Genomic DNA, 21,057 nt, shown 5'->3' on the forward strand with positions numbered 1-21,057 from the left:
GCCGCGCCCCACCTAGTGGCAAATCCAAGGCAAAACCTCCCATGTATAAATGGCCTCTTTCTTTTTCTGTCTCCCTCTGTCCTTTTCTTTCTCTCCCTTGCTCCATTTCTTTCTCCCTTTCTCTCTCTTTTTCTTTCTTTCTCTCCCTCCCTTCCTTCCCTTTCCCCCTCCCTTCCCTTCTTTCCTTCCTTCTTTCCCTCCAGCGGCTTCTCCGGCACCCTCTGGGTCTGTGCGGGCGGAGGGGCGTGCAGTCCTATTCCACCTTTGAAGTGCCCACAAGCTATCCTCCAAACACCTTTCCATTTGTCTAGATATGTAGAGAGAAAACACTAAGGAACTAGTTGCCAATCTCCAGGTACTAGCTGGAGATCTGCTATTACAGGTGATCTCCAACCAATAGAGATCAGTTCCCCTGGAAAAAATTGCCACTTTGGCAATTGGACTCTATGGCACTGAAGTCCTTCCCCAAACCCCGCCCTCCTCAGGCGCCACCCCAAAAACCTCCCACTCATGGCGAAGAGGAACTTGGCAACCCTATCCTCTCCCTCTGGGCCCCCTCTGGGGGTGGTATTCAGGTTACATTGCCGCATTGGCACTCGGCGATAAATAAGTGGGGTTTTGGTTGCAGTTTGGGCACTCGGTCTCTAAAAGGTTCGCCATCACTGACTTAGAATTACCTGATCCCAGGGGAAGCTGATTAGGACAAGGCCAAATAAATTAATTACTGAGGGAGCAGTCCTAAGCAGGTCTACTCAAAAGCAAGTCCAATGTTATTCAGTAACATTACTCCCAGGAATTAGAATCCTTAGAATTGCAGCTGTAGAAATGTAGCAGGGAGTTTCTGTGGGGCATGGCTCTTTGGTATCTTACAACACTTTATTGCAGGTAAACCCATAGTGGCTGAGCATCTAACCAACCTTACAGGGTTGTTAGATTTACAAAATATAATGTTTGTGAAGCACAATAGAAATGCTAAACATTATTCTCATTTATTTTTCATACCATATCATCAGTTTTCTCATGATATATATGGTTTGGCATTCTCATAAGCATACCATACAGGTGTTAATCTAATCGGACTGTTAAACATGCTGCGATACTACACATTTATGTATACAATTGCATCAAGAAATAATTATTAGGTTTGCCAGGAGTAAAAATTACCAGGATTGTATTTTTTCTACCAAACCGAAGCTTACAAAAAGAACACACTAAAACTGTACAAAACGCATGCTTCAATTTACATCTAGATCATTTCTATAGGTGTTTTATTCTCTTTAAATGTATTGTTAATTTTCTTTGACCCTGCAAGAAACATAAATTTATATTTTCCATGAACATTGATTTCTGACACAATTTTGGCAGACTTTTTTTTTGAATGATGGGAGGTAATTAAAAAAAGAACACATGGCTTACATTCATCAGATTTGTGCTGGTCTACGACGTAACAACAATAAACTAAACTAAAACTAACATTAATCAGATGTCTTTTAACATGTGATCCCTTATACTGAAATTGAGATTTAACTTGCTGGGCTCTCAATATCTTACAGATTAGGGTACCTTCTGTAATGTCTGAGCTGATATTTCTTTCACATTCTTCTTTGGAGTACTGCTCTTGACCCCATCTTCTTCACCAAGTCTAAAGAGCAGTTCTGGCAGGGGAATAAATAATATATTGTGACACTTAATATCTGAGTAAAACAATACTAAGGCATTTTAAGGAAATTGTTTCATCAGTTTTCCAACTGTGAATAATGTGGTTTATTTTCTTGTCAAGATATTTGGTCAGTCTCAAAAGACTGGCCTCTTTTCAAAGTCTTATGGTACATAATTATTAATCTTTGTAACACCAGGCTGTTTTTTTTCCTCACTAAAATTTTTTCAAAGGTACAATAGATCTGCAGGTTAAAGATGCTATACTTTTATTCCCATCTTCACTTTCCCCCCTGAGCCTTAAAAGGCGAATTTGCTGTCTTTTTATCTACACAGTCACTAGCAGTTTTGTTCTCTGGGTCTTATCCCCTGCCAGGAGGATCAGAGTGATTGGTGAACAAAGCAAATAGTAACAGAATTAGGGTGGACGGAACTTTAAACTCCCCTTTTTAAAAGGTGAAAGATCATGTACTTTACAGAATAAGTCACAGATGTCATTCCAGTGTAATGCTGAAGATTCATAGTAATTATAAATTCAAACAACCAACCAGTGACCCATGGCTTTACCTAGCACTCTGAAAGGCATCTTATACATACACTAGATGGTATTCTTAAGCTGCTCCTCCTCATCACTCTAGTCCAAAACCTGAGCACCTAAAAAACTCATTCTTAACATTTACTGTTCACAATATGTTTCCATGTATGCAATCAGTCATGAGGCAGCCCACATTCACACTATATCATGGACCAAACCATTTGTGTAAGAGTGGCTCCAGCTATTTTTATCAAACAGTCCCAACATCTTTTTTTTGGTGTGTGTATGTGTGCATCATTTACAACCACATGCTGGAAGTCACCCAGCACCACATGGAGAACCACACACATAAGTAGCATGCCTCATGAACCATCACTTGATGATGGCAACATCAAATGATGGCTTACATGTGTGAATGGGCCATCAGAGATACAAATATGTCAGACCTGTCTTTTATATATCCTCCCATTACTTCAAACAAAATGCTTTTTCAATGAAGTCAGTTATACATTTTGCTGCCAGTCATCAAGTATACATTAATCAAGGGTAGAGAAATCAAATGATAAATGTACTTGTGTCACAGCTGTGCGACCACACAGCTGATTACATTTGAACCAGATATTAAACAATTCATATAAAGGAAGGGGATTGTAGCAAAACTGCTCAAATGCAGTCAAAAATTTTTTTTTTAAGTTAAGCAAAGACATGTGTTCTCAGACTATTATCTGCTATACAGGGTAAAGGTTTGCTTCAGAAATATCATTCAAAACTACAAGTGGATATGGAAGGTAAATACAGAGCTCTCGATTCACAAGCAAAGCGAAAGGAGAAGAAAAGCACACCACTCTCTGTAGGTTAACAATCCTCTTGGCATAAACAGTGACTAACAAGTTTGTTAGAGTGAATTAGACCTTTCTTTTGTCTTTGGAATGTGTCATGGCTAATTAAAACTCCTGTATTCATGAAATAAATGGAGCACTACTGTAAGATAATAAAAGCTGAAAAGCATAAAACTGTGCAACGGGGGAATATGTACCTTTACCTTGATATTAATTCGTTAACTCCTATGTTAGTTCCAAAAACAGTCCCTAAGCACAGTGGTACTGCATACATTTCCTACTTTCTTTAAGTAACTTGCAGTGGAAATACATAGCTTTGTTTCAACTTTTTCTAAATATTTACTCATTTTAATGTCAACTGTAGAATGAATGTCAACATTTACTTCTAAAGGTTTTTTAAAAATCTTTTTTAATACTAAACTGATCAAAGCACTCAATGTTAATAATTACATATATAAATTGGAACACTGGTTATCAGGACAACACAGGCAGATTTTCTCCACATTCTCTCCCCCTCGCTTAGTATTGCAGGACTTGTATGGAAAAAACATATGCAGATTAAAGGGGCTGCAATGAGGAGAGAGTGAAAATCCATGATGACAAGTATCACTTGCTAGCACTTGGCTGGATATAATCCACTGGGTTGGATCCAGTGTAGGGACTGCACAAGGATTGTGGATGGTTTCAGTGTGCATAAATACAAAATGGATCTGATCCAGCAATCTTTCAGCAGAAGACCCTGTTGATCATAGATCTTCTCCACTTAGGGATGCCAGGCCTCCACCAGGAGTGGGGATGCCCTGCTTTGCCCCCCCCTCCCCCTGGCACTGTTCAGATGCTGGATGGGGATATACAAGCCCTAAATTGAGGCCTCGGCCTGGCCAGCAGCGGCACATTGATGTCACTTCCAGAAGTGATGTCATCATGTCACGAATGATGTGGGAGATGTTCTGGTATGTGGGCAAAACTCTACAGTAAAAACAACTTCTACCATAGAGTTTTTGCCCGAATAACAAAGCGTCTTCTGGCGATGGCAGTGACGTAATGACATCACTTCCGGAAGTGACGTCAACGTGTTGACAGCAACCAGGCCAAGGCCTCAATTTATGGATGGTAAGACATTCCCTCCCCTGCAGTTTACCAGGAGGTTTCTGACAAGCCCTATCTCCACCTTCTTCTCTCCCCAGTAGCCCATTGTGACCATGATTTAAATATTTCCCATGATCCAAAATATGAACAAATCAAAAGAAGCTATAACCATTTAATATATTTGCTTCAACTATGTAAAGCTACGCAAAATTTATCCTAAATGCTCTAGAATTTAGAACCTGTTAAACACAGTCACTGGAACAACTATAAATGTATGCCCAGAGACTAAAAATACAAGGTTAGACTCAATACAACTACATTAACATGAAGCAATTCAGCTGTGAACAGACAAGTTATACAGGCTGCAAATTTCATTTTAATTAATATTATAATTGTTGTATGATTGTTGTTTATTTAAAGTGTCAGTTTATCTGGTTTGGAATAGCTTACACAATGGTGATACAGTCATGAAGGCAAAAGAGGATGAGAAAGAATACTGTCTGAATAATTTGAAAAAGCTAAAGATATCATGTAAAATGAAGAATGAATAGGTATAAACGTATGGTGAATTGCAAAGCAAGTCTGGGTGTACACATAATTCCCCTAAAAGACATGCAAATTGTTCTTTTGCATCACAGGTTTCTATGACATTGCAGAAAAAGATAAAAACATGTGATTCACATTGCAGCCCTAGTAACCATTATTTGAAAAATTCCATGAACATTAATAGGATTGACTTGAATGTCAATGTACTTGTGATTTAATTGTGCATTTACTGAGACAGAGTATCATTCTGAAAGGAAATCATGACTGAAGAACTTTGCTTCAAAATAAAAATAAAATAAATAACACTTGAAAGAGTTTATTCTTGAAGTAACTGATATAATGAACACACAGAACCTACTGTATGTTAAAGTGAGCTATCATACATGATCTTTTGATTCACTGTTTGATTGCCATGCCAGTTCTTCAGCCTATCATGTCTGTGTAAGTGATCCTGTTATTGCTAGTTTGTAGGTAGGACTGTAAGCAGGAGTTTGCTGTTTCAGCTAACAAAAATGTATGAAGGGGTACCAAACAAAAACAGAAGGAGCTCTAAACCATGCTTTGAGTTCTAAACTAAAATAAATCATGAACTGGCAAAAAGGCCAAATCGAGCCTACCTTCTCTTTCTTGTTGCAGACACAGATTCAGTTCTTGTATCGCAGCTTTATCTCTAGATACACGTACTTTCATCTGATCCAATTCTTCCTCTAAATTGAGACTAGAACAAAATATAAAGAACTGACTACTAAAGTATGGATTTAAAATAATCAGTCAAAAAGACCTATACTACCCAAAATATGCAATTAATAAAAACCAATTTTATATTAATTTCAGGAAACGCATATAAATAGTTCCTTTCCATATGAACGATGCAAGCAATCATGCTTGTGTACTAGCTATCAAGAAAATTCTATAATTTAACAAACATTCATGAAAAGTCTGAGAAAAATTAAAATAAAAAATCAAGCAGGGCCAACAGGGCTACAAAAGAAAAATGTGTCAAATACCAGAAAACAGTATATTGTCATCATAGACTGCAGATTCTCCTGAAGATTTTCTAAATGAATACAGTATATCTCTATTACAATGTCACATGTTTAAGCTTAAGCACTTGCTCACTAATAGACTTGATGGAAAAGGGAAAAATAAATAACAATGTAAAGGCCATGATTTACAGATAGTTGGCTGTGCTAGTTAATAACAAAGCACTCATAAATATCTGTAAGCCTACAGAGATTTCCATTTTCATTAAATCAGGGTTTCAACTATATAAAAAAGTTTTATATTCTTATATAGTTAACCAGTCAGATGCACACAAACCGATTAAATGAAATTATTAGGTAAACTCTCAATTCTTGCTTTATCACTACACTTCCATTCATATACAACATATTTTTTTATTAATTACAACACAGTAAGAGCTAATATTAAATCAAAATAAAACTTGACTAAGAAAATTAAAACACATTAATATGTGTAGATTGTGTGATTCTTAGGAATTAGAATTTTTAATTACATTCTGTTTTAATTTTTAATAAACATAACAGAAGCAAATATTTTACATCAAGTTTCCCAGTATAATAACCCGTCATACACAACTCCAGCCAGCCATTTTCACTAAAAATCCTTAACTTTTCACCATTTAAAAGAAAAGATTTTAGATACACCAAACATGAAACCCAGCTGAAACAGGATCTAGAAATTCGAATTAAAATTTCTCTTGCATTTGTTAAACACCCAATATTACACAAGTACAAATATTTTATCAGTACATTACAACCCAATTTTGATCTGTTACAAAAGTAATACTTAGGAGATGCAAAAGATTCCTTGGGAAGAGCAACTCACAGGTGGGAACAAAAGGTCTAACAGGTAGGATATTAAGTGGTGAGTCAGGGCTTTTCTGCATACTTGACTTACTCCTGAATTTCTTGGCAGTTGATCCACAAGCATTGGAATTGGTTTGGGTATGGTTCTTCGTCACATCAGGTCTCCCTCTGCACTTTTGCTCAGTTGTGGAGTCAGTTTAATTTTTTTCTGCATGTGCTTTAAATAATCAGGATTTTCAAGAAAGGGTGCTATAGTTAGCGTTTGAAGCATTGGCATAATCACAGCACCTCCCCCTTTAGGTTTTGTGTATGCTTATATCAATATAGCAATATCATGGCTGCATTTTCTTAAAAGGCACTCAAATATTGATATATAATTCTACTGATATTAATATATTGTCAGAAAGTTCTCTAAATATCTAACTTTTTAAAAAGTAAGTCTGCAGCCCCTGCAGTGATTTGTCTTTTTCCATATATCTAGAGACTTTTTAAAAATGAAGGCTGGGAATTCAGAGAACCTGCTTAAACTAACATTACAACAGTATTATTGATATATTGATATTTTAATGCTGTTTTTCAAAAAATTAAAAAGCAAAACCACTTCTCTTCAGGGCAAGGGAGAGAGGGAGTGGTTTTACAATGACGACAATGCAATCATCAAAATGTGGGCTGGAGGTGACTGAGAGTGGGTGGGACAAAAAAAATGTTTAAAAAGAAATTATGCACAAGAGAAAAAATGCATCAATAATTGGCTTCCAGAAATCAGAGTAAAAGTGGTCTAAAAAAACCAGAAAGAAAATGAAACAACAAAAACCAAAACCAAAATGAAAACTAAAGGCACAATAATGTGGGAAGAAATCAGAATAAACAGAAACTGTATGGAGTCAGAACCGACGGAAAAACCCTATGTGGAAAAGGCCTCAGTATATATCACATACAAAGTCTTCATGGCCTTGGACCCTCATATTTGAGAGACTGCCTCTCTCCTTATGCTCTGCCATGAAAGCTTCGCTCATGAAAGCAGGGTCTTCTGCAGGTGCCAACCTGCAAATGGGCAAAATCAACAACTTATTGTCGAAGGCTTTCACGGTCAGAGTTCATTGGTTCTTGTAGGTTATCCGGGTTGTGTAACCGTGGTCTTGGTATTTTCTTTCCTGACGTTTCGCCAGCAGCAGTGGCAGGCATCTTCAGACGAGTAACACTGAAGGAGACACTGAGAGACACTGTCCTTCAGCGTTACTCCTCTGAAGAAGCCTGCCACAGCTGCTGGTGAAACGTCAGGAAAGAAAATACCAAGACCACGGTTACACAGCCCAGATAACCTACAAGAACCAATAAAATCAACAACTGCTTGTACACCTTGTGGAATGGCCAACCTGAGCCATTCAGGAAGACCAGGAAGGCTCTCACTCTTATAGCTTTCTGCAAACTATTCAAAACTGAACTATTCAAGTGGGCTTTTCTACACAGGCAATAGACTTGCACTATACTAAATGATTCACAAAGTTACTTAGAAAACTATTAGGGACGGTGGTCCCCCTGAATGGCGTTCCAGCATAATTATTCAAATTTATAAAGCTGGAGATAAGGATAACCCTAAGAATTTTTGACCTATTAGTTTGTTGCCAATAGTTGGTAAGATCTATGCAGCTTTTTTGTTGAATAGACTTCAGTCTTGGATGGCCAACTCCAAGATTATTGGGCCAGGACAGGTGGGATTTTGTAAGGAATATAGGACACTTGATCACCGTCATGTGTTATCCCACTTGATCAGTAAGTATGCCATCTCAAGGAAGGGCTATTTATATGCAGCTTTTATAGATTTTTTCTATGCATTTGACTCCATATCTAGAACTAAAGGGCTAAACTGAAGTCCACCACAATTGATGGGAGATTGTTGTGGTTAATTAAACAGCCCAAGTGCGGTGTAATAGGGAGGGTCATTTAACTCCTCCTTTTCCTGTTGTCCGGGGGGCGGGGTGGACAGGGGTGCCTTTTAGCACCATCCCTTTTTAATTTGTATCTGTCTGATTTGCCAGCCTTTTTTAATTGACCCTTCTTTCCATGTGCCCAAATTACTGGGTACTTCAGTCTCTCTTTTACTTTATGCAGACGACTCAGGAGTGTCTCATCCAAGTCCTCTGCCTGGTTTGGTGGTTGTTAGCAGACCTCCACCATAATATCACTATTATTTCTTATTCCTTTTATTTTTACCCATAGACTCTCGACTGGACTTCCATTCTCAGATTCATGTATTTCTTCACAAGTGTACACATCTTTGACATATAATGCTACTCCTCCCCCCTTCCTTATCTGTCTATCCCTTTTAAACAAGTTGTTCCCCTCAATCTTAATATTTCAATCATGAGTGACATCCCACCAAGTTTCAGTAATGTCTATTAGGTCAAAATCCCCTTCCTGTATTAGGGCTTTGAGTTCTTCCTGCTTGTTTCCCGTACTCTGCGCATTAGTGTACAGACATCGGAATCTGTGGTTTATGTGCCCGAGGTTTTCATTTCTGTACTTACCCGTGAGTTTATGTTTCCTCGCGTACATGCCATTCCCTGCAAATCTTTATTGTTCTCGTCTCGTTATTGTCAGCATACTAGGCTTTAAGTTTTTGTCTCACTCCCCCATAGGATTTAGTTTAAAGCCCTCCTGATCAGGTTTGTAAGGCTCACCAAACACATTTTTCTTACCCTTGTGAGGTGCACACCATCTCCTGACAGAAGAGCTTCTTCTCGAAAGCGTAAGCCATGGACCAGAAATCCAAACCTTTCTTGAGGACACCATCTACACAGCCAGTCATTAATTTGTAGTATTCTTCTTTCTCTTCCTAAGCCACAACCTTCGACAGTCAGAACTGATGAAAACACAACCTGCGCCCCCAGGTCTTTCACCTTCTTACCCAGAGTCGCAGTCTCTTTTAATATGTTCTGGGCTGTGTCAGGCAATATTATTTGTTCCCACATGGAGGAGCAAGAAAGGGTAATAATCTGTGGGCTTGATGAGTATTCCTACCCTTTCTGTCACATCCTGGATGCGTGCCCCTGGTAGACAACAGACCTCACAAGATGACAAGTCCGGTTGGCATACTTTAGACTCTACCCCTCTCAGTAGGGAAACCCCAATTACCAAAACACTCCTCTTCCTAAATTGGGGAGTGGAAGATAGAGTCCTCTCATGCGCAGGACGGAGAAAAATTTTTCATGGTTGGGGTGGGTAGCCCGTGTTCCGGTGGTCCAGAACCGATTGCTGAGAAACAGAGGATCAGAATGACTCCTGAGTTTCCTGCTCCTGTGGATCACATTCTTCCATGTACCCTCCTCCTGTGTTGGTTGCGCCTCAATTCGTTGAGATTCCTTTCTCTCCTCCTCCTGTTGTCCCCTAAAGAGTGTTTCATGCGCTCTGTCCATGAATTCTTCACCTTCCTTTATAAAATGGAGTGTGGACAAACATGCCTCAAGTCTCTGTATTTTTTCCTCCAGCAGGACTACCAACTTACACTTGCTGCAAGTGTAATTATTGTTACCCTCAGATAAGAATACAAACATGCCACAGACCTTGCATGTTACTGCCTCAGCTCTCTCACTAGCCACACTACTGTGATCCATTGCTGAAATTGTTCAGTTTCTTTCCTGCGCTACTCTGATAGTTCCCCTGACAAACTGCTTCTCAAGGCTCCCTGCTTGAAGAAGCAAAAACACTCAACACATTAAAAATATAGAAACATGTCAGCTGCTTACAGGGCCCCCAGGCCAGATGCCTAGGCTCACGCCTCTGGCGAGAGGAGCCTTCCTAATGAAGAGCTCTCAGTCCCACCCCTCAACAGCCCACAGCAGAGGGCGGAGCCAGCAATCAACCCCAGTCACACTAGCCCTCCTCACTCAGGAAACAGCAACTAAACAAAAGAACAAAGGAAACCACTCAGAAACCCCTCTCCAAGCACCCCCACCCACTCACTCTCACACACTACCCTCTCTCACACACCAACCTCAGCTGGAGCTCCTCGACAGCTGAGAAAAGACAAGAACTTGCACTAACCTCTTTAGAAACTCTGCGCCCTGCAAACTCTCAGCCCAGGTGCTTCTGCCTCTGGCGAGAGGAGCCTTCCTAATGAAGAGCTCTCAGTCCCACCCCTCAACAGCCAACAGCAGAGGGCGGAGCCAGCAACCCCAGTCACATAGCCCTCCTCACTCTTTAGAAACTCTGGAGCCTGCAGACTCTCAGATCAGGTGCCTCAGCTTCTGCCTCTGGTGAGAGGAGCCTTCCTAACGAAGAGCTCTCAGTACCACCCCTCAACAGCCAACAGCAGAGGGTGGAGCCAGTAATTAACCCCAGTTCCACTAGCCCTCCTCACTCAGGAAACAGCAACTCTTTAGAAACTATGGGTGCTGCAGACTCTTAGCCCAGGTGCCTCAGCTGGGTCTCATGGCCCCTCTTTGAAGGAAAGAAATAAAAAGTGGGGAGGCAGAAAGAGGAAGAAAGAGTGATGGAGTAGGGGCAGAAAGAGAAAGTGCTTGGGTGAAGAGGTGGAAAGAGAGAGGTGGGGGGAGACAGAAAGTGAGAGTGCTGGGGTGGGGAGGCAGAAAGAGAGTGATGGGTAGGGGCCGAAAGAAAGAGTGAAGGGTGGGGGTAGAAAGAGTGATGGGTTTGGGTGGGCAGAAAGACAGCGTGATGGGGGTGGGGGCAGAGGGATGGGCGGATGGAAAAAGAGTGAGAGGCAGAGAAGTAGGGAGGAGGGAAACAAAGGTGAGGGGAATTACATAGCTGCTCTCACCAGTGTCCTGTGGGTACCCACTTGCATATTCTAATAAAGAAGTCGGCAAAATCTGAGGATGCTTAAATCTGATGCCTGGAGCCATGAATGGAAAAGACAGATCTTTCTACAATCCTGAAACATGTCCCAAATTTGCAGAAAAATCTGAAATCTAAAAATATACATTGGTGGGGGGCTTTAAAAAAAACAGAAGGGTAAAAGGAGAACTGGTAGCTTTAAGAAATGGAAGCCCTCAGTGGCCGTTGCTAGGCATCTACAGAATTCTAAGTTAGTTTATGTCAGTAAAAGGAGAGGGATAGTGCAGGGCCATTTCCAGGGCTTTGAGGGAGAACTCATTGGAACAGGCCTGGCAGCAACCACACTACTTTCTGTTACCTGATTAGCATCATTCACTTTAGTTTTTTTTTGTCATTTATTACCAGCGATTCCCTAGTACAGTAGTCAGCTAAGCTGACTAGAGCTCTTCTCATGCCCACTGTGGTCCTCGAAAGGATTACCACATCACCGCATACAGGAGAAGTGGAATGTTTTGCTGGGGCAGTTTGGGTGGATGGAAGGCATCAGAGGCCTTTGAGAGAAGTCTCACCAGGTCCAGGCCTGGCTAGAGTTGCCAGCTCCAGGTTGGAAAATCACTGGAGATTTTGGGGCAGAGTGTGGGGAGTGTAGGGTTTGGGAAGGGGAGGGGCCTCAGCCAGAGATAATGCGATACAATCCATCATCCAAGGGGGAACCTCTCTGTCATCTGGAGATTGGCAACCCTAGGCCTGGAAGCAACCACTGAGTGATTAGATACCCCCCGACTTGCATGACTGAACTAGGCCTGGCTGCTTGCTGCTGTTCAACTGCAGCCACCCTATGAAAGCCAGTGTGATCTAGTGGTTTGAGCTTCAGAGTAGGGACTGAGAAACCCAGGTTCGAATCCCCATCTTACTGTGGAAGCTCACTGGGTGATTTTAGGCCAGTTGCATACTTTCAGCCTAACTTAATTCATAGGTAGTAGAAAAGAGCAAGAGTCCAGTAGCACCTTAAAGACTAACAAAAATATTTTCTGTCAGGGTATGAGCTTTCGTGAGCCGCAGCTCACTTCTTCAGATCTAACAAAAATATTTTCTGTCAGGGTATGAGCTTTCATGAGCCATCAGAAGAAGTGAGCTGTGGCTCATGAAAGCTCATACCCTGCCAGAAAATATTTCTGTTAGTCTTTAAGGTGCTACTGGACTCTTGCTCTTTTCTACTACTGCAGACAGACTAACACGGCTACCCACTGTGAATTAATTCATAGGGTTGTTGTGAGGATAAAAAGGAGGAGAGAATAATGTAAGCTGCTGTAGTACCCACTGCGGAGAAAGGTGGGGTATAAATGAAGTTAATCATAAATATAGCTAAAGATGGGAGGCAGCTAAAAGGTAAGTTGGTAAATGACTGAGGAGAGTGAGGGAAAGGGGAGAGAATATGAGGGTTGCCAGGAGGAGGGAAAGTTGAAAGAGTGTGGGGAGGGGGATACAGGGTAAAGTGAGGTCCCACCACAAGTCCTTGAGGGTTCCTACCAAGCAAGTTGGCCTGGCCCAGTGACTAGCAGCACACAACTGAGCCATTGCTTTCCTAGGTATAGGCTGCTGGTGGGGGGAGAGAGAAAGCTGAAGATAAAGGAGGAGATAGAAGGGCTGTTGGGTGGGACGGAGGGAAGGAAGTGAGAAAAGGGGAGAGGCTATGGGGACTTTCAGGGAAGGGAAAGAGAAAATAGCGGGGGAGGGGGGATTGAGATGATTCCTTGAGGGTTCCTGCTTTTTACTATCTAAAAGCCAACCTAACTCTAGTTACTCTTCAACGAACCTTTGTAAAACTCATTTTAAAAATTTGCCCTTTAATTCTGTGGACAATACAGATGTCATGAATAAAAACTGAAAAGAATAGCATAGTTCAGCATGCTTATATTCCCCTGTACTCCTAAAGATTACAATATCTGGAATAAGCCTGAACAAGATTTGACTTTTGAAGCAGTCAAATACAAGTATGACAAAAGTTTTCTCTTTGCTACTCCAGTGCTAAGATTCAGGTACATTGCTTCTAATAAGGGCAAAAACTGCTCTTTCCAAAGGTCTGTATATTTCTGTGTCAACTGACAGTTTTGGGAAGCAAGAGCACATCTTGGAGCAGGTGTTTGATCTAGCCTGCGTGAGAAAGCAAAAAACCATTACATACATTGGGGGATAAGGCTGCCAAAAGAGAGTCTAAAGCAAAAAAAAAAAAAAAAGTACAAGAATTACTTACATTTTAGTCATGTTCATGATACTGAGAATGATTGATTGAACTCCTTAGCCAATTTGGGTTATCAGAGAGTGATTGCTGTTTGATAACCATCGAACAGCTCCTCAACAAACACAGAACAGCTGTTTGACATTTTTCTGGATCTTCCAACTAGGGTTAGTTGAATAAACACTGCAAGGATATCCACCTCCACAATAGCTGAAATTAGCCCAAATAAGGACTACCATTGCAGGAATTTTTAATGGCTATAGCAAGATGTCAGGATCTTGGGGTTGGTAAACATAGTTAAGACTTTAGGCTCTTGCTTCCCAAGTAAAAAAAGAACTCTTTTCTTTTTAGATCCAAACAAAACAGTATTCTTTAATATTTAACAGTGACTTGATAAGAACAAAAGAAACCTGAAGAATTGTCCTTGTTAATTCAACCACACAATATTCTGAGGCTTTCCTGCCAGTGTTGTTAGGGGGAGGGGAATCTCTTCTTTCCTGAACTCTACTGTAGCAGCTCCTTTCTTGGACTCCTGGGAGACTGGCTGTAGCCAGGCTCCTGGGCCTAGCTCTCTAGACAGATATTCAGCCCTCCGTGGTCTACAGCGTCCTCAGCTCTTCAGGCACCTTCCACGTCCTAAGGGATTTCTCTGCAGCAGGTATCTGGATTTCTGGTCTGTTCCTGTTTTAAGTCCTTTAGAGTTCGTTCCTGTTTTAAGTCCTTTAGAGTTCTTCCTCTTCTCCTTTTCTGAGTCTCCCTTCCAAGTCCCTCTCTCTCTATGTGTGTGTTTTTGTGCCTGAGTGCAAAGTCTACTTATAGATTGAAGGGGAATTGAAACCTCTACCTTTTGATTGGTTCTTATCCAAGTCAGCTAAAACGGGCAATAAGCTTGTTACATTGTCCCTGCTGCCCGACTGGTTCTTTTCTTACCAAGCTATGGACCAATACCACAGCTCTATTTTTCCCTCCTACTTTGATAGGTTAACTTTACAAGCCCTGATTTGCATGATTGTACAAGCTTCCCACTATACACACAGACCTTAAATTCATTCGAACACACCTACATGGCTATTTACAACTGTGTGTGTTAAGTGCCATCAAGTTACTTCAGACTCATGGCGACCCTATGAATCAATGTCCTCCAAAACGTCCTATTTTTAACAGCCTTGCTCAGATCTTGCAAAATGAGGGCTGTGGATGCCTTTATTGAGTCAATCCATCTCTTGTTGGGTCTTCCTCTTTTCCTACTGCCCTCAACTTTTTTTAGCATGATTTGTCTTTTCCAGTGACTCTTGTCTTTGCATAATGTCACCAAAGTACGATAGCCTCAGTTTAGTCATTTTAGCTTCTAGGGTCAGTTCAGGCTTGATTTGATCTAGAACCCACTAATTTGTTTCTTTGGTAGTCCACAGTATCCGTAACACGCTCCTCCAACACCACATTTCAAAGGAATCTATTTTATTCCTATCAGCTTTCTTCATTGTTCAGCTTTCACACCCATACATAGTAATAGGAAATATGATGGCATGTATTAACTTGATCTTGGTTGCATGGCTGCTCTTCCCAGTCTCAATATCCTTTTGATTTCTTGGCTGCAGTCTCCCTTTTGTTTGATGATGGAGCCAAGGAATAGAAAGTCTTGCACAATTTTAATTTCCTCATTGTCAACCTTAAAGTTGAGTAATTACTGATGTTCAGCTGTAGTCCTGCTTTGGCACTTTCTCTTTTAACTTCCAGCAGTAGTCGTTTCAAGTCTTCGCTTTCTGCCAGTAATGTAGTATTATCGACATATCTCAAATTGTTAATGTTCCTCCCTCCAATTTTCACTCCACCTTCATCTAAATCTAATCCAGCTTTCCTAATTATATGTTCTGCATACAGATTGAAGAGACAGGGAGATAAAATACATCCTTGTCTAACACCTTTGCCAATTGGAAACCATTCTGTTTCTCCATATTCTGCCCTAACCATGGCCTCTTGTCCAGAGTACAGGTTGCACATCAAAATGATCAGATGTTGTGGCACACCCATTTCCCTTAAAACCAGCCATAGCTTTTCGTGATCAACATAGTCAAAAGCTTTGCTGTAATCTATGAAACACAAGCTGATTTTCTTCTGAAATTCTCGTGTATGCTCCATTAACCAACGCAGATTTGCAATATGATCTCTAGTGCCTCTTCCTTTTCTGAATCCAGCTTGAACATCAGGCATTTCTCATTCCATATGTGGTAACAGTTTTTGTTGTAAGATTTTGAGCATCACTTTACTTGCGTGAGAAATTAATGTGATGGTCTGATAGCTGCTGCAATCTTTGATGTCTCCTTTCTTGGGAATTGGAATGTAAATTGATCATTTCCAGTCTGTGAGCCATTGTTTTGTTTTCCATACTTGTTGGCATATTCTTGTCAAGATTTTGATGGACTCCATTTCTGTGGCTTGGAATAGCTCTATTGATATCCCATCTGCCCCTGGTAATTTGTTTCTCCCAATTGCTCTCAGTGCAGCTTTCACTTCACTTTCTAAAACTTCTTCAAAAGATTATTCTTGGAAGGAATCGGTCATCCTTTAATCTCTTCTGTATAGTTCTTCAGTGTATTGTTACCACCTTTTCTTTAATTTGTCCTGTTCAGTTAATGTATTTCCATGTTGATCATTCAGCATGCCTAACTGTGCTTTAAATTTCCCTTTGATTTCTTGGATTTTGTGGAACAGATCTCTTGTTCTTCCTTTTTTGTTGTTTTCTTTTATTTCTTTACACTGGTTATTATAATAGTTCTCTTTGTCTCTCTGTGCCAGTCCCTGGAACTCTGCACTTAGACTTTTGATTCTGTTTCTGTCACCTTTTACTTTTGCTTCTCTTCTATCTTTGGCAATTTTAAGAGTTTCCTCAGTCATCCATCGAGGCTTTTAATTTCTTTTGGTTACAGGAATAGTCTTTGCACATTCTTCCTTGATAATATCTCTAGTTTCCACCCATAGTTCTAGTTTATATTCACTTGAACTTAGTAAAGCAAATCTGTTCTTCATATGGTCTTTAAACTCTTCGGGAATATTGCTTAGATTGTATTTTGGCACTATGAATGTTCTGGTGTTTTTCTTCAGCTTTATCTTGATTTTCAATATTAACAATTCATGATCTGTAACGCAGAGAGAATAGAGCTTCTCCATCTTCTGCTTTCAGTTATGTAATCTATTTGATTTCTATACTGGCCATCTGGTGATGTCCATGTATACAATCATCTATTTGGTTGTGTGAAACGTGTTTCCATTGAACAAATTGTTGTCTTCACAGAATTCTATGAGTCATTCTCCTGCTTCATTCTGTGCTCCTAGCTCAAATCTGCCAACAGCATTTAATTCTGTTTTGTTTCCTACTTTTGCATTCCAGTCACCTATGATTATCACCACAGTGTGTGATAAATTTCTTCCTGAACTACAAATATATAAATATATAGATGGGGTTTTTATTTCTTCACACAAGACTATAATTAGAAGTTACCTAACATGTATTTATGTAGACACTTTATTCTTAAAGTTGTATCACTTTTGTTCACCTTATGACAGAGAAATATTCCTATTTTCACAACAAATGACTCATTCAGGGGATCAGAGGAAAAAGGAGATGAAATAAATGTATCTTTATATTTTAACTTGTTATCAGAAGTTTTGTAAGATACCTTGGGGACCAAATACTGGTGTAAAGTGCTTTCAATAAATCTAATGCTGTTTTATATCATTGGATCATTTAATCCGGTACTATCTACACTAACTGTCAGCAGCTCTCCAAGGTCACAGGTGAAGGTACCAGCCTCGTTACAAACTACTGGAAATACCAGGGATTTAATATAAAATCATCTATGTACAAAGTATGCACTCTGCAATGCCCCCTTGCCAACCCCAAAATTCTAAGTTAAAAAACCCAGTTTTACCATAGCCAGTACAAATAAGGATTTCTATACATACTCCCACAGGCAAGGACCATATTGAAATATAGCTGTCTCTGGAGAAGAGTATACTGGAGAAAACATCACTCTGATTAATGCAAGGTATCAGACTTATTTCCTATTTGATATTGATGGAACTATTCACCAGCCTGTACTACAAGGAATGCAAGCTGCTGAACTCTAATGAGCTGGCCCAGTCCTGAAGCAGGATTCTAACATTCCCTTCAGATGATACAATGCTTATTTTCTGAAGTATCTTCTGTCAGGCCTCAGCAACACGTTGTGTTTCTTGCAAAGGAACTTCACTCCAGACGTTGCAGCAAATTAAAAGTTTATTTCAGAAAGACAGCGAGTTCAGCAGGTCATAGAGACTTAAGGCTAGAATACAGACATGGGGAAATATCGGTACATATATAGGGTAAATACAATGGGGTTGATTAGGTTTTAGAAACAAAGAAACAATACAGAAGTTAACTACTGGTAAAGACTTAAGACAACGCATACAGAAAATAAACGCATGCGTTAACTGGCTGATCTTCCCGGGCTCCCGGCATTGTCTTGCGGGACCCAGTATCAGATCAGCGATTACTCAGGCGGGTCTCCATTGAGGTGCAGATCTTGGGCAGGAGACCGGGTGCAAACGGGGAGGAATGAAGTGCACAAAAAACTCCATTTTGTCCGTGGGGGGAACCATCTTGTTTCTTATCCGGGGCCGGCAGAGAGCCTATCTGACATCTTCTGAGGAGAAGCCACAAAGTCCTCAACAAAAAGCCTACTTTGACAAACCTTGAAATGTCACAGGATTCAGCAAAATCACAGGATTCATGTGTAAGTTCCAGGACTTTTTTTTTTAGGAGTGATCTGAAGGGGAGAGAAAGGCATGGGAGGAGAGGGGCCTTTCCCCACTGTAAATCACTCCCACCAAGCTTCTTTTATTACATGGTAAAAGGACTACATTCACGGGTAACTTTTTTTTCCAGTTTGAGGAAGGTAAAAGCTTCTTGATGGTGTTAATTTTAAGCAAGATAAGGTCCCAAAAGGAAGGAACAAAGCCTGTCTCTGCCTGCATCAGTCTCTCTCTTCAAATCATAGCCCCAGCAGCTCTATCTCATAAACAAACACAAATTCTACAAAACAACCACAGAACATATTATGATTACTTTGAGAGGAGGATATAGTGACCTTCTACAGATAGGGATTTTTTAGGTGATTCTCCATCCATCCAGAATCTCTACCTTCTGTTAAAGGAAACCAAGGGATTAAATTCAAAATGGCACCTACTGCATAAAAGGAACTCTTAGAACATGATGGTTATTTAAATATCATCATACAGCAGCTCCTAGCTCAAGGTAAGCAGTTTGTGGAGAGACACTGGTATATTCAGAATTGGACTATAACATATATTCAGGCAGAAAACATATAGCAAGATATGGGTTTTGATAGCTGCTTCTGATTAACGGGTCTCTGGAAGCTGTAAATTACTACATAGTCATATTCACATCTACCCCACATGCCTGGGGTTAACCTGAGCCTATACTTAAAGGTCTATTAAAACGTAAACTTTAAGGGCATAGAGTGATGGCAGCCTCTGAAGTTACTATTTCAACCATGTCGTTCATGTGGTGCTTGTTTACAGACATTACCAGAACTGTGTAGGGCCAAACCACCTTAACAAAACTCCCAAAGCACAAACTGGTGGTGGCTCTTAAGGAAATCAAAATAGAGGAGAGTGGGGCCAAACCACCTATAATCCTAAATTACAAAGCAATGTTTGGATCAAGCCCAAGGTGGGTCTTGAGGAAATCAAAACATAAAATGGGAGCTTACATTTTATAGCTGCCATAAAGCACAACCTTAACTCCCTTTGACTGAGTTAGTGAGTGATAAATCACATTAATAAGTTTTCCCTGTCACAAATTGCATGCAAGGAGCATTATATTCCACCTCATTATTCCAATCAGGGGAAAGAGGTCACTGTGAAGCATATAGGTATTTGTCCACTTATAAGCCCCTGTATAGTGAGAAAGCAACAAGAACTCAGAATGCCCCCACTGTTTAATAATATTCAGCATTATTAAAAATAATTTAATGTAGCAGGCCTATCTGTATTAACCTCTGAGAAACACTTTATATTTAGATAATCATTGCCTCATTTGTATATAAACTTTTTCATAGGAGAGGCATCCCTTCCAGACCCCCAAGAACCTTTAGCAAATCTAAAAGCACAATAAAATTACAAAATCAATCAGAGCAGCAGCGGTTCTCCTTCTCTGGCTCCCAAACATCTCTCATATTGATCATCAGCCAGAAGATCCAATAAAATTACTCCCTTTCCACACCACATTTTCCCACAAATAAAAATTCCAGTATCATCTGTAGCAGCCTCCATTCAAAACCTTGCTTAAGTAAATGGGCTTCTACATGCCTTGGAGGGCAAGACAAGGAAGCAAGCCCCCAACAGGCTATCGAAGAAAAAAAGCTGACATATTTTTAATTATTTAAACAATGTGTTGATATGGCCACAATGCAAACTTCTTGTATTATTTTACTCTTGAAAGAACACCACAAAAAATGACCCAGTAGCATATCCAAAAGACCAAGGGTGAGGTTTACAATACCCATTTTCACTTGCATGAGCACTCCCAACATATATTTGCCTATGCAGAGAAATGTAATTCAATAAAGCTGGTGGCAATTCCTATGTTCACAGGAGCCTTTTTCCATCTGCCACTATGTGAGAATCACAGTTGCTCATACCCACTTCCCATTTATTTAGAGAATTTATATGCCACCTCTCCAGAGACTTGCTTGAAGCATCTCACAGTAAAAACAAAATAATACAATCATAAGCATAATAACGTAAGAATGAATAATATTAAAACAAACTATTAAAAATGAGGCAAGGGCACAAAACCAGCACAAAACAACATTCAACAACTAAAATGATATCTATAAAACAGTCCTTGTGCTGGAAACAAGCTAAGTATAACTTTAAAAAATGAAACGTTTAGCCCAGATTAAAAAAAATGTTTGTGTCTGGTACCTAAAGGACAGTAAGATAGGCATCATACAATTCTCAAAGGGGAGGGCATTCCAAAGGTTAAGTGCCACCACTAAAAAGGCCCATTTCTGGTCGCCACTTACCTCTCCTCTGGCAGTCTGAATTGGGCCTACAGAGAAGCAGACAGTGCAGAGCAGTTCTGCACTGGGGTAACATGATTCCTGTGTCCAGCTCTAAACTATCCACCACATTTTAGAACTGAAGATTTCAGACACTTTTTAAAGGAGTAAAGTGCATTATAGTAAGCTAATAGAGATGTAATCACAGTATGGATCACTGCGGCTACAATATGCTTTTCAAGAAATGGCCATAGCTGGCTTATCAGCCAAAGCTAATAAAAGGTGGTGTGCGTCACAAAGGATACCACAACCTCCACTATAGGCCAGGATCCAGGATCCCAAGATACAAACCTGTTCCATCAAGGAAAGCATAAGCTACTTCAGAACAGATTGCTACTAAGTCTCCAAGCAGCTTTGTCATTGACCAATAGTTGCTCAGTTTTGTCTAGAACAATCAGCACTT

The 21,057-nt window shown here is 40.2% G+C and overlaps 1 protein-coding gene across 1 annotated transcript in view; it reads right to left on the reverse strand.

Moving 5' to 3' along the window:
• The window catches only part of CNTLN (centlein), a 286,353-nt gene that overhangs the window by 118,806 nt on the left and 146,490 nt on the right, over window positions 1-21,057 (reverse strand). Inside the window, exons 13-14 of the mRNA XM_056848744.1 lie at window positions 5,283-5,383; window positions 1,564-1,655 (exon numbers count right to left, since the gene is read on the reverse strand). Of these exons, the coding sequence (XP_056704722.1) occupies window positions 1,564-1,655; window positions 5,283-5,383 (193 nt within the window). The remainder of the gene's footprint in view (window positions 1-1,563; window positions 1,656-5,282; window positions 5,384-21,057) is intronic.

The sequence above is a fragment of the Euleptes europaea genome, chromosome 4 (assembly GCF_029931775.1).
Source record: "Euleptes europaea isolate rEulEur1 chromosome 4, rEulEur1.hap1, whole genome shotgun sequence".
NCBI classification, from domain to species: domain Eukaryota; kingdom Metazoa; phylum Chordata; class Lepidosauria; order Squamata; family Sphaerodactylidae; genus Euleptes; species Euleptes europaea.